The following is a 13,002-nucleotide window of genomic DNA, read 5'->3' as shown; positions in this document are numbered from 1 at the left end:
CCTACCACAAGCTTTGATAGGACCCAGATGCCATAACCTACCACAAGCTTTGATAGGACCCAGATGTCACAACCTACCACAAGCTTTGATAGGACCCATATGTCATAACTTACCTCAAGCTTCGATAGGACCCAGATGTCGCACTCATCGCCATCACAACTTGGCATCAGGACATCTACCTTACTGTCCGCATCTGTCAACAAAATGAATTAAAACACTGTAAATTAAGTATTGTTTCAGGGAAGAAGTTTAACCTATTGGTCAGTTAAAAGTAATCTACCAAACACAAAAATTACAAACTTATGATCATATTTAGCATTTGCTCCATATGCCATGAACTTAGGATCTTGCAGAAGTTAAGGTCTAGTGCTTAAATTTTGGACACTTTAACCTGATTGGTTATTAATTGGTTCAAATGTCTAAACTTTTGGCAATGAGCGCTGCACCCCCAGTACATGTATATCTGATCATGTCCAACACACAAATTAAAAGCTTATATTGATTTTATCTATAACAATATGATCAAAGAAATTTAATACAGATAGAAATGATGTCAAAACACTACTCATATCTGTAAACATAAATCTGATTTGTCTTACAACCTACCGACATCCACATAGGTAGCCTGACCACGAACACCATCCTTCATAGCTGACGGGTAAGTAATAACTGGGTGATTCGGGCCGAATTCTCCACGCTATAAAGAAAGTGTAAATAAATACAATAATCTTCATCACATTTAGCATAATTAAAGCATAGTAAGACAGACAGAAAAATTGTTAAACATGATTCAATATGCTTAACTCTTTGTTCAGTAAAGAAGACAGCTGACTGGTTGCAAGATCTCAAAATTCTACCACTAACTGATGAGATCTCTAAATTCTCCACTAGTTCTCTACTAACTAAATTCTACCATTTCCTGACATAAACACTGGGCATGGAATAGGGGCAGTCGCCATAAACTGGCCGTAGGTCTGTGTTTTTACAGGGAACTTTGACTTTTATCCACCATTAAAACCTGATACCTTCTCAAAAGACCATCACTGATGATGTAATTTGTATTCACAAAAGCAAACTCTGCTAGTTTGTCTTTGTAAGTAAACCAAACAAGTATACTTACTGTATTATACCACTGTTCAATTCCATTGTCTGTCACCAAACTTATATCTGTAAGAGGCACATCAATGTAAGCCATTAAGAATAATTCATTGTACTTAGTTACAAGTTGGAAATACAAAATTAATCTGCTCCAATGCCCTTGGGTTTTTTTGGGGGTTTTTTTCTTTCTTTTTTTTAATTCAAGAATACACATTGATATAATGCAAAAGTAAAAATTCTATCTCACAAAATAGAGTAAAACATTCTAAACTCCAAAAGGGCAGAACCATGGTATCACATAGAGTTACTGTAGTACACGTTATTCAAGTTATAGAATTGTGGTGAAAAGTTAGATTAGTCTGAACCAATAAAATATTTTAAATATACCAGGGTCTTAATTCAAGTAATACAAATCCAAGTTATTGATGGTAAACTCTGTAAAGGCATACACATTTATCAGAATTGTAGGTTATTAAGATATTACCAGCTGCCAGATCTCCATTCAGGTCCACAAACCCACTAGACTGAGGCTTCGTCATATTGAGTTTTATTGGCGATACTGAATGCTTGGTAATATTTCCTCTTACTCCTTCGCTGTAATCATATAAAAAGTTCTTAAATCTAAAATGCAGTGTTAATAGCATATACTTTATCACAACTATTATGCTGTGTTTTGCACGGTCTTATAGAGTTCCACTATTCAAATTTCGAAAATAACTACACACAGTTGTATTAATCTTTACTGACAAATGAAATAAACATATTAGTTTTTTACAATGCATAGAAATTACCTTCTTATCTAAAGACATTAGAAAGTGAAATATCCAGGGTATATTAGGATTATAAAGAAAAATACCTGGAATCACCATTAACATGTATGTCTATATAGAGAATATATGGTTAGTGTCTTATGTCTTATAATACAGGGTTTATTTTGATGCAAGACTTAGGAAAGCCAAGATGACGAGGCTTTGTCGAGTCATCTTGGCTTTTCGTGTCAAGCACCAAAATAAACCTTGTCTTGTAAGATACTAACCATGTATTCTGTTTATCCTGCAACCATTATGACATTCAAAACAATAGCAAACTGCCAGTTATTTGCTAGGTTTTGCTTGAAGCGAGACGCTTCTTTCATGCGGAAGAAAAGATTCATCAACTAAACCGAATGAGAGTGTACACCTTTTTTACTACCATGAGATATATATAAGCGCTTCAGCAAACAGTACCAGTAATTCTATTCAGTGTATAATATCACTGAAACAATATGAAAATAATCAAAATACAATAATTCCCCATCAAAGAATTACTCTACAATACATACCTTTGCCATGAACCAAGAAAAAGATGACATCCCCATATGAGATTTTCGATATCGTAAAGATGACATCATTTTTTAGTGGGACTTAATGACGTTTCATTCACCAGAAGGTTCAAGTTCTAGGTCAAGTTTGAAAAAGTTCCGTCAGATGTGGAACGAATGCATGTGATCGTATTGACGGATAAAGCACAAGTTTATCCAGCAGTTGTTATCTGTCAGTATGTGGGGCAGTTGCAGGATAAATGTATGTAAATGTTCAAATACTAAAGACATACCTAAATAGCCAATAGTAAGAATTTCCATTCTGCTCACCAAGCAGGTCAGGTATGAGATCACCATTAGCGCTGGAAAATAAAAAAGACATTTCATCCATACATATAATAAAATTCTTGTTGTTCTTTAAATGGAAGAAGGGGATGTAATAAACAAACAGGACCAGAAGATGAAGGGATTAGACACTGAGACTCAGACACATATAAACAAGAGGCCAATGGCCTCGTAGCACAATGGTTCAGTTAATTAATGTTCAATGATTGGTTTTGACTAATATTCTTGATTATCACTCATATGCACTGTTTAAACTAATAAATACTTAGGACAATTCAAATGACCACTGGTATTTAATTGTTATCAATGTTGGTATTAAAACAATCATTAAATTCTTTCAAGACAGATGTCATTCATCAAATGTTAAGTTATATATAGATCAACAGTTTTATAAAAATATTGATTTGTGCAGAAAAGTTTTTTTTTTCTGAGCAGGATTTTAGTGTGAGCGTATGCAGAAGCAGCATCTTCTTAGTAAGAATATTGTTGGGACCAATTCAAATAGCATCAACTTAACTTTAATATTAGAAAATTTAATAAAATTCAAAATTTAACAAAGCTTTTTATTCAAATTTATCAGAATATTGTTATATGATAAAAAATAATTGGGGAAACTTTTTCCTGTATGATTGCTTATCGATATCACACATGTACAACTATGTATAATCAAAGTGTTAAGTTGACTAGACTTTTAAAAGATACCTGCTGGAGGAGGGCTTAATTCATTATAGGTGACAAAAAAAAATCAAAGATGTTTGGCTGTCCTGATTATAAGAGGTAAACTGAATTTGCTTCAATACGTTGAAATTTATTACTTATCTTTTATCTCATTTTCTTCAACACAATATAAATTTCACAATTAAGATAACAATGCACAAGTTGTATTGGCTGGGTTTCGGCATAATGGAATGTGTACTACGGGTCAACAAATTGACATTGGCAGCTACAGTCGAGCCTTTCCCAAGGACTTGATAACAAAATACATTAATTAACTCTCATTGTTTTTCCCTTTAAATATGTAACACATTTACACACACATATAGGCCTATAAACAGCATCTAGATGAAACTAGGGCACCTGACTTGTGACACTGTCCAGGGAATATAGATTATCCAACACAGGTAATTATGATGTCATGACACTTTGAGTAACATATTTAAGAATAGAAAAATAATGAATATTTTTTAATTGCCTTAATCTTTTCTTAAACTATATTTCTTTTGTATGAAGTGGTACCGTCGGCCATATAATTTCCCATAATGCATTGTGTTTCTCATTTAAATATTACTATAGACAAAGAAGGAATGAAATATTATTTAATTCCTCAAAAATACAGTTTATGTCTGTTTGTCGCCAAGTTTTATCAGTTCCGTCCTTATCTATAACTACATGTCTGTGCCAAATTTCATTGCTGTTAATGGTGTATAACTTGAGATATCCTGTTCACAAGGTGATTTTCAAAACTAGGGGGTATGCTATAAGCTACGATGGAGCTATGCTCCATCGTGCTAAAAATTCAAAAGTATGGTATAACGCATATAGTGTCATTCTAATAATGTCCTAATGGGTCAAATATTATATAGAGGGATTTGTCCAGTAGCTAAAATGTTCCAAAATCTTACCAAAATTTCAAGTCAAGTTTATAATTTTAGTGAATGAATTCACAAAAAAATAAACTCAGGCATGTGTCCAAATTCTGAAGTTTTCTAATATTTAGTTACACACATGTACACAGTCTGGGGTAATCTACATATAGCTATATATAGACACATCTTGTATTATATACTTACTCCAATAATACAGGTTGGTCATCAAAAATTCCTGATAATGTAAAAGGTTCTGGTACTGTAATCAAAAAGTGTATTGATTTAAACATGCTTTTATAACTCGAGAATTTACTGATGTTAATGATAAAATAGCATGCAAATTAAATGTTTTATCCTAAATGGAATGCATATACCAATTTATTCACTTGACATGAAGATGTTGAGATGATCTGATTCAGTAGGAGTACCCAAATCAATTCAATTTTCTACATGACCCATGCCCATATACTGTCTGTAAGCTGGAAAATTCAAAACGCAGGAACCATGAGCTTTCAGTTCATTCATCTAAAATGAGATGTGAAACATACAGAAGTCGAGATCATCTCCATTAAACATCAATATTATTGGGCATGAATAATCATAATACATGTACTGTTACATTGACTTTATATATCTGTCACTAACACCAAACAATAGCCCTACCCAGACTGTCTGTAGTGAGGACACCCCAGTATATCTGGACTTGAACATTGAATGGTGAGGAGCTATCCTTGCGAGTGACCATCAGGTCCATCTGTGTGTCCCCATCAAAGTCGGCTGGAACAATATTGTTGATCACTCCAATAACACTGCTGTTCTTCAACAAAGGAACAATCTTAAATGGCTCCTTTTCCATGGATGTAAGAAGTACTTGCACACTGGTTCCTGAAAAAATGGTAAACAACTCTTCATTTTCAATCATTTGTAGGTCAATGATGATAGTTTTTAATTGTGCATTGTTTTTTTTTATATATTTTTTATAGTAGGAATGAACTGGGTCGTTTATCCACCGTTTTGCTCAATCAGTAGAGTATCCGGCTTGTTTCCGTGGTTCTGGGTTTGAACAGGTTGGTTGCCTTTTATGTAGGATAGCCTGTATTTGAATAATAGTGTTGTATTTGAGGGTGGGGGGTCATTTTGATACGCAAATGCAGGATTCTGTGAAATGAAGATAGATAAAGTTGTTTTAAAAATTTGTATTGTATCAAGAAAAGGTGTCATAATTTTCAGATAGCCATTTAACTGATTTATAATTCTATGTTTTAATGCATGAACTATTGAATTCTAATGTCTCGATTGTCATAAAATGACAAGTTGGATGCTCTCAATTAACTACAATGTATAGCCATCAGGGAAATTTAGTGCAAATTACCTCCCTTTATATATCACAAACTAAAGTATCTAGTTTTGGCTATTTTATTACAAACATATATAAATAAATAAATGCCCTTTAACCCCTGGTCTGAATTTCCAGCAAGTCCATATTTCCAGATTTTCACTGATAACAAGGGCCCAATGGGCCTGAATCGCTCACCTGCAATCTGGTAATCATGCATGGTTCATACTTAACAAATAGAGTAAATAAGAATTTATATCATCCCTAGGCACATTAGAAGCCCCTTTGCCTCTTGGTTATTAAAAAGAGGTCGTTTAAAGATTTAAGCCTATTTGACCCCTGTGACCTTGAATGAAGGTCAAGGTCATTCATTTCAACAAACTTGGTAGCCCTTGATCCAAGCATGCCACATGGCCAATATCAGGTCCCTGTGCCTTTTGGTTATCAAGAAGTTATTTTTCATTTGAACAAACTTGGTAACCTTCTATCCCAGTATGTCACAGGCCTAATATAAGGTCCCTAAGCCTCTTGGTTATTAAGAAGAAGTCATCTAAATATTTTAGCCTATTTGACCCCTGAGACCTTGAATGAAAGTCAAGGTCTTGAACGAACTTTGAAGCGCTTCATCCCAACATGTCCACATGCCCAATATCAAGTCTCTAGACTGTTTTGGTATTAAGAAGAAGTCGTGTAAAGATTTAAGCCTATTTGACCCCTGTGACTTTGAATCAAAGTCAAGGTCATTCATTTGAACAAACTTTGTAGCGCTTCATCCCAACATGTCCCATGCCCAATATCAGGTCTCTAGCCTTCTTGGTTATTAAAAAGAAGTCGTTTAAAGATTTTAGCCTATTTGATCCCTGTGACCTTGAATGATGGTCAAGGTCATTCATTTGAACAAACTATGTAACCCTTCATCCCAACATGTCACAGGCCTAATATCAGGTCTCTAGGCCTCTTGGTTATCAAGAAGTCGTTTAAAGATTTAAACCTATTTGAGCCCTGTGACCTTGAATCAAAGTCAAGGTCATTCATTTGAACAAATTTTGTATCCCTTCATTCCATCATGTTACAGGCCCAATATCAGGTCTCTAGGCCTCTTGGTTATCAAGACGTCTTTTAACAATTTTAGCCTATTTGACCCCAGTGACCTTGAGTCATGGTCAAGGTCATTCATTTGAACAAACTTAGTAGCTCTCTATCCCAGTATGCCACAGGCCTAATATCAGGTTCCTAGGCCTCTTGGTTATGAAGCAGAAGTCTTAACAAGATATTTCAGCCTATTTGACCCCCATGACCTTGAATGAAGGTCAAGGTCATTTATTCGAACACATTTGGTAGTCGTTTATTCAAGCATGCCACATGCCCAATATCAGGTCTCTAGCGCTCTTGGTAATTAAGGAGAAGTTGTGTAAAGATTTTAGCCTATTTGACCCCTGTGACGTTGAATTAGGTCAAGGTCATTTATTTGAACAAACTTTGTAACCCTTCATCCAAACATGTCACAAGCCCAATATCAGGTCTCTAGGCCTCTTGGTTATCAAGAAGAAGTCGTTTAAAGATTTAAACCTATTTGACCTTGAATCAAAGTCAAGGTCATTCATTTGAACAAACTTGGTAGCCGTTGATCCCAGCATGTCACAGGCCCAATATCAGGTCCCCAGGCCTCTTGGTTATTAAGAAGAAGTGGTTTAAATTTTTTTAGCCTTTTTGACCCCTGTGACCTTGAATGAAGGTCAAGGTCATTCATTTCAACAAAATTTGTAGCGCTTCATCCCAGCTTGCCACAGGCCCCATATCAGGTCCCTAAGCTGTCTGGTTATTAAGGAGAAGTTGCTTAAAGATTTCAGCCTATTCAACCCCTGTGACCTTGAATCAAGGTCAAGGTCATTCTTTTGAACAAACTTGGTAGCCCTTGATCCCAGCATGCCATAGGCCCAATATCAGGTCCCTAGGCTGTTTGGTTATTAAGAAGAAGTCGTTTAAAGATTTTAGCCTTTTTGTCCCCTGTGACCTTGAATGAAGGTCAAGGTCATTCATTTGAACAAACTTAGTAGCTCTCTATCCCAGTATGTCACAGGCCTAATATCAGGTTCAATAGGCCTCTTGGTTATGAAGCAGAAGTCTTAACAAGATATTTCAGCCTACTTGACCCCTGTGACCTTGAATGAAGGTCAAGGTCATTCATTTGAACAAATTTGGTAGCCCTTCATCCCAGCAGGCTATAAGTCAAATTTCAGGACAGTAGGTCTCCAAGTTTTGGAGAAGAAGTTATTTAAATGGAAAAGTTGACGCCTGATGGCCGGACAGACGGACGGACGACAGACGCTGCACCAAAGCATAAGCTCACTTGCCCTTTGGGCAGGTGAGCTAATAAGGGATGAAAGGGCTACATATACAAACAATTTCAGGCAAGCACAGCTTTACAATCTAAGGCAAACACAGCTTCACAAGCAAGCAAAATCAACCATCAAAACATAACATCATACATTACAAGCATGCAGCTAGCAGAATTGTCTGACATGCATACAAAATTTATCAAGCACTCATGCAAGTTATGCAATCTAACTGAGCATGATTAAATAATTATGTAGAAAATGCATATTTATCACCTATAAATGTATAAAATACAATGAAAATATTGATTACTACATGTATATGTATATATAAATAAACCCACATAACATAGCAAAAATTAGAAATTTAGGGTGGGTAGGGAAGGTTTTTGAGTGGTCTTTCGGGACAATCTGAGAGAATGAATTCTCGGGCTATCACACCTGTCTATGACCAATGGGTAGCATATGGAATAAGAGGTGAAGGTAGAAGGTAGCTAGGGCGAGATTGACAGGTGAGCAGTATTCATGCACAGGTGGGCAGTGATTATATCACAGGGGCTGATATATATACAGAAGTTAATTAGTAATTTTGAAACAAAATTTATAAATGTCATGGTTTTACCTGTTTTTTGCCCCATAGTAAGCAATAGAGGTGATTTTGTTTATGACTTTTACAAACATTTAGATAATGAAATTTGTTTCCATGTGAGAAATAATGTGTCAAGTTGTATTAGTGATGCTGGCATATAAAACGTCATTGGTAAAAATGTTTAAAATAACTTTCCTTTTTTATTTCACAGAATCTTGCATTTACGTAACAAAATGATCCCTCAAATGCTACTATGCAGGACGGGTGGGACGAATCACCGAAACGGACTGAATTGGACCGAATCGGACACAGAATCAGACCAAAACTGAACCATTTATGGCTATTTTTCATTTTAAAAAGTAATTTCTTCTATATAAGCTATTATAGAATATGTAATATATTGTGTTTGCAGATGCCCTGACCAGTAAGTGAAGTGGTCATGTATTTGTAGTAACCATGATGTTCACGTTGTATTTATAATATGATTGCATCGCAACATTTCGTTCAGTTAGATAATAATCTATATATTTCATCATTAATTTATGTAGATTAAATATGACTTAAATAAATTCTACTATAGGACATGCTAATTCATATCATATTATCCGTTTATACAAGCTGTTGCGATGCAATCACCAAAGCGTATTTTTGTCGAAAAGAAAAAAAAACCTGATTTATGATGTAAAGTTTTATTATAAGCAACAAAGTAAATGTATAATGCAATTGAATGTAAATAATTTAGCTATAACCATATACAATAGATAACAAGTATAAATGCACATTTTAACAAGAAAATATAACGTGATGGATATAATATGTAAAAATGGTACATGATTAACTTAAAATAGATATAAAATATATAATATTACATGACTATACGAAATTGTTACATGATTAAAATTAAAATAGATACAAAATATACTGTAATGAAAAATGTATAATGTAAAATTTTCGAAAGCATCAGCTACACATCGTGCACCCAGGACTTGGGATCGAGGACCCTGCTTTCGTAAGCCCCATTTTTATTTAATTATACCCCAAAAATCATAATTAATTTATTACTAATTATAATTTCATATTGTCAAAGTACAATAGCTGTTGTTTTCACTTTGAGTTCATATTTACTAACAGAGACTACGTATATACACTGCACGCTCCAAATCATGAAGTTGATATTATAAGCCAGTATACTAACGAAACATATCAAGAAGAGAAATTTCTCATTACAAACATAACTTGAAAGGATCACTACCTTTCCGAAAATATCTTTGAATATTTAAAAATGGAAGGTAAATCGAGATTGATAATTTTGCAATCGAGATTGATAATTTTGCAGAGTTGCAAAAGTTATCAATTTACTTTCAGTGGCTACACTTATTAACACATCCATAACAATTTAATCAAGATAAATAATATGTTAATTCCATAAGCCTTACTGCACCAGACGGTAAAACAGAGAAATAGATCATTACTGTTAAAAAAGATTACGCAGGTAATTTTGCATTTGTTTGGGGTTGTAACTTCAAAGTTACATATTAGGCCATCAATATATAATTTCTTACGTTACTATTGCTTTTACTTAACTTTTATTTTTTGTTTCGGAAAGGTAGTGGGCCTTTAAAATTATTAATAAAAAATCCGACATTTATCAAAAATTCATTATTTAGCTCTGGCTTAATAAACACTTTGAATTGTATGGATTTGGATTTCCCAGATTTCTGAATAGTCTATTAATGTAAATTGGAATAATACTAGCGACCTAAATCATGATTAAGATCTCATAAAGTTGATATGAAATTAAAAATACTTTGTGGGGCGATACACATCATAAAGCAAAATCATATTTACACATTATTTACACATTAATCACAAGCGTTATCAAAGTTGATATAAAATTAAAAAAAAAAATACTTTGTGGAGTGATACACCATTATAAGGCAAAATCATATTTACACATTAATCACACTTTAAACACACAATAATAGTTCATTTATATTATCAATCACTAATTTCTTTCAGTGCCACTTCGCCAATAGTGTCACTTGTGTATAAATAAATACTCCTTCATTTTGTAGTTGAGCGATAAGCTAAGATTATCAGGAGTGTCATAGCGTCATTTGTCATGTCTATCACATATCATTCACTACCTAGTATAGTGCGCCTGACGAGGCGAGAAGCTGTGATTGTCAGAAGTGTCATAGCGTCATTTGTCATGTCTATCACAGATCATTCACTACCTAGTATAGTGCGCCTGACGAGGCGAGAAGCTGTGATTGTCAGAAGTGTCATAGCGTCATTTGTCATGTCTATCACAGATCATTCACTACCTAGTATAGTGCGCCTGACGAGGCGAGAAGCTGTGATTGTCAGAATCTAGTAATGCATTGCCTTCTTGTTGATAGTCATCATTCGTTCTGTCCTGCGTCGTTTTCCTTGTCCTGGTTTCTTCCCTAATGTTCTTGGTACTTGGCATTTCATTCGTCCGTCAGAAGATGTCACTACAGTATCTGTCACTGGTCCACGTTTGACTTTAGCTATGAGCTTGTTTTTTTGGTCAGAAGTCAGGGACGCCCACCTAACCTTGTCAGTCCTATAACGTCCTAATTGTTCGGTCAGTCTGAATTGTCCAGTGCCAATGATGGCTCTCCTGAGATCTTTATACTGCACGACAAGTAAAGAGTTGAGAGCTTCAACAAAATCAACTAAAGGTTTTGCTTTCCAGTCAACCAAATGTTTCAAAACATGATTTATCGCAATTATTATTTGTCCACTGAGCCTAATCTTTGTGGTTCATTGACCTTTTCTTTTAATAATGGTTTTAACCTACTAGAAAAGTAATTACCGAACTCAGGAGAGACGGATTGGCACGCAGTCTCAAGTTCGTCACTTATCTTGTCAAACGTGATGGAGTCATCAGCGTTCATCACACCGTCTTGTCCAAAAATGTCATTTATCAGTCGAATTTTATCTTAAAGCTAGTTTCGGTTCGCTCTCCAATCACCATTTTGATTAATATTTGAGGTCATATGTATATATCATCATTATTTATCTCTAATATATCAAACATATTCCCGTAATTAATCTCTCTCCGTTTAGGTCCGATTCGGTCCATTAGTATTTATCTACAAGACCGTTTATTGGTCATGTACATATGAAAACACATTATATTACGTTATTTATACAAAGAAATATCATTTTATAGTTAAAAGATTATAAAACGACTCCATTTCGGTCCGATTTGGTGTCCGTTTCCGTCCGTTTCGGTGATTCGTCGTTCCCTGCAGGACTGTTTACTCAAATGCAGGTCTATGTTGCATATACTTGTACATGTTGAACCCTAGTCTGGTCGCAATATTTCATCATCTCCTGTTAGAATTTATCTTTTTTCAATAGCTTTTTATTTACTTTTTATTTCAATATACAGATTTAAGATAGATATCTTTACACAGACTTTATTTTAATATTTTATTCCACCAAATAAATCACCTAAACTACAGTTCACTTTTCTCTATGATGGATTCACTTTAAATATATCCAAGGACTTAAACGAATCTTATAAATCCTTGATATATCTAACAGCAAGGAATCCATGGAGATGATGGTATCGCATGAAAAAAGATTGCTTTACTGATTTTTATCATTTGTCTTACCTCCATCTGTTATGATGAAAATATCAATGTTTTTATCAGCGTTGAAATCACCAAAAGCAGCAATCACCCCATTAAAATTTGTCCCGAACGCTTCTAATGTTACATCGCTCAAGGAAGATTTAGTCGATTTGAAAAATATAGCTAGAACTATAAAATTGAACGCGAAAACATGAAGTTGAAACATTTTCCACCTGTCAATTTTGTAAAATCTATGTGGTTTACATGCTTGAAAAGTGAGATGTTTTGAGCCTTGAATTTCAAACATGTTAAAGACTGTGACTCATGATGATAACACCGGAAGTCTAAAGTGACATTTGCATCACAGCCATGTGCCAATCATCCTGAATGAATCCTGATTTAACAATGCTAAAACGCAGCTAAACCATTAATTGAACAATACTTTCCTCCATCTTCCCTCAATTTCCTGCTTAGGCGTGTAAAGCGCTTTTCAGTATACAGTATAGATGTTTACAACAAGGTCACAAGGCCAGCTCTGATGACCTGAAACATGAGCGAGGTCACAGTTAGTCGGCAATCTACATCCCGACTGGAACGACTTGATGGTCGTATAGGATATACCAGACAAATGTCCGTCCAAACAATCGAACAGGAATTGCTTTCCAGAAGATTGCATGAACAGTACATTATCTGTGAGTTAAAGAAAAAAAAATATCAAAATAAATGTGAGCATGAATCTGTCTCTCTAGATTGTTATATAGATTGTTATCAGTATGTATATATACTGAGAAGGTATATAATGGA

General features: G+C 34.6%; 2 protein-coding genes across 3 annotated transcripts in view; one reads left to right on the top strand and one right to left on the bottom strand.

Annotated features, from left to right (window-relative positions):
• The window catches only part of LOC138315448 (T-cell immunomodulatory protein-like), a 26,118-nt gene extending 13,642 nt beyond the window's left edge, over nucleotides 1-12,476 (bottom strand). Inside the window, exons 1-8 of the mRNA XM_069256488.1 lie at nucleotides 12,241-12,476; nucleotides 4,993-5,214; nucleotides 4,534-4,588; nucleotides 2,692-2,760; nucleotides 1,583-1,692; nucleotides 1,121-1,167; nucleotides 607-697; nucleotides 114-193 (exon numbers count right to left, since the gene is read on the bottom strand). Of these exons, the coding sequence (XP_069112589.1) occupies nucleotides 114-193; nucleotides 607-697; nucleotides 1,121-1,167; nucleotides 1,583-1,692; nucleotides 2,692-2,760; nucleotides 4,534-4,588; nucleotides 4,993-5,214; nucleotides 12,241-12,424 (858 nt within the window). The 5' untranslated portion in view covers nucleotides 12,425-12,476. The remainder of the gene's footprint in view (nucleotides 1-113; nucleotides 194-606; nucleotides 698-1,120; nucleotides 1,168-1,582; nucleotides 1,693-2,691; nucleotides 2,761-4,533; nucleotides 4,589-4,992; nucleotides 5,215-12,240) is intronic.
• The window catches only part of LOC138315447 (phosphorylase b kinase regulatory subunit beta-like), a 26,484-nt gene continuing 25,904 nt past the window's right edge, over nucleotides 12,423-13,002 (top strand). For both annotated transcript variants that reach the window (XM_069256487.1, XM_069256486.1), the window contains exon 1: nucleotides 12,423-12,890. In XM_069256487.1, the coding sequence (XP_069112588.1) occupies nucleotides 12,749-12,890 (142 nt within the window). In that variant the 5' untranslated portion in view covers nucleotides 12,423-12,748. The remainder of the gene's footprint in view (nucleotides 12,891-13,002) is intronic.

The sequence above is a fragment of the Argopecten irradians genome, chromosome 2 (genome assembly GCF_041381155.1).
Source record: "Argopecten irradians isolate NY chromosome 2, Ai_NY, whole genome shotgun sequence".
Classification (NCBI taxonomy): Eukaryota; Metazoa; Mollusca; class Bivalvia; order Pectinida; family Pectinidae; genus Argopecten; species Argopecten irradians.
The sequence above is the reverse complement of the archived record's forward strand: the minus strand, read 5'-3'. Positions and strand labels throughout refer to the sequence as shown.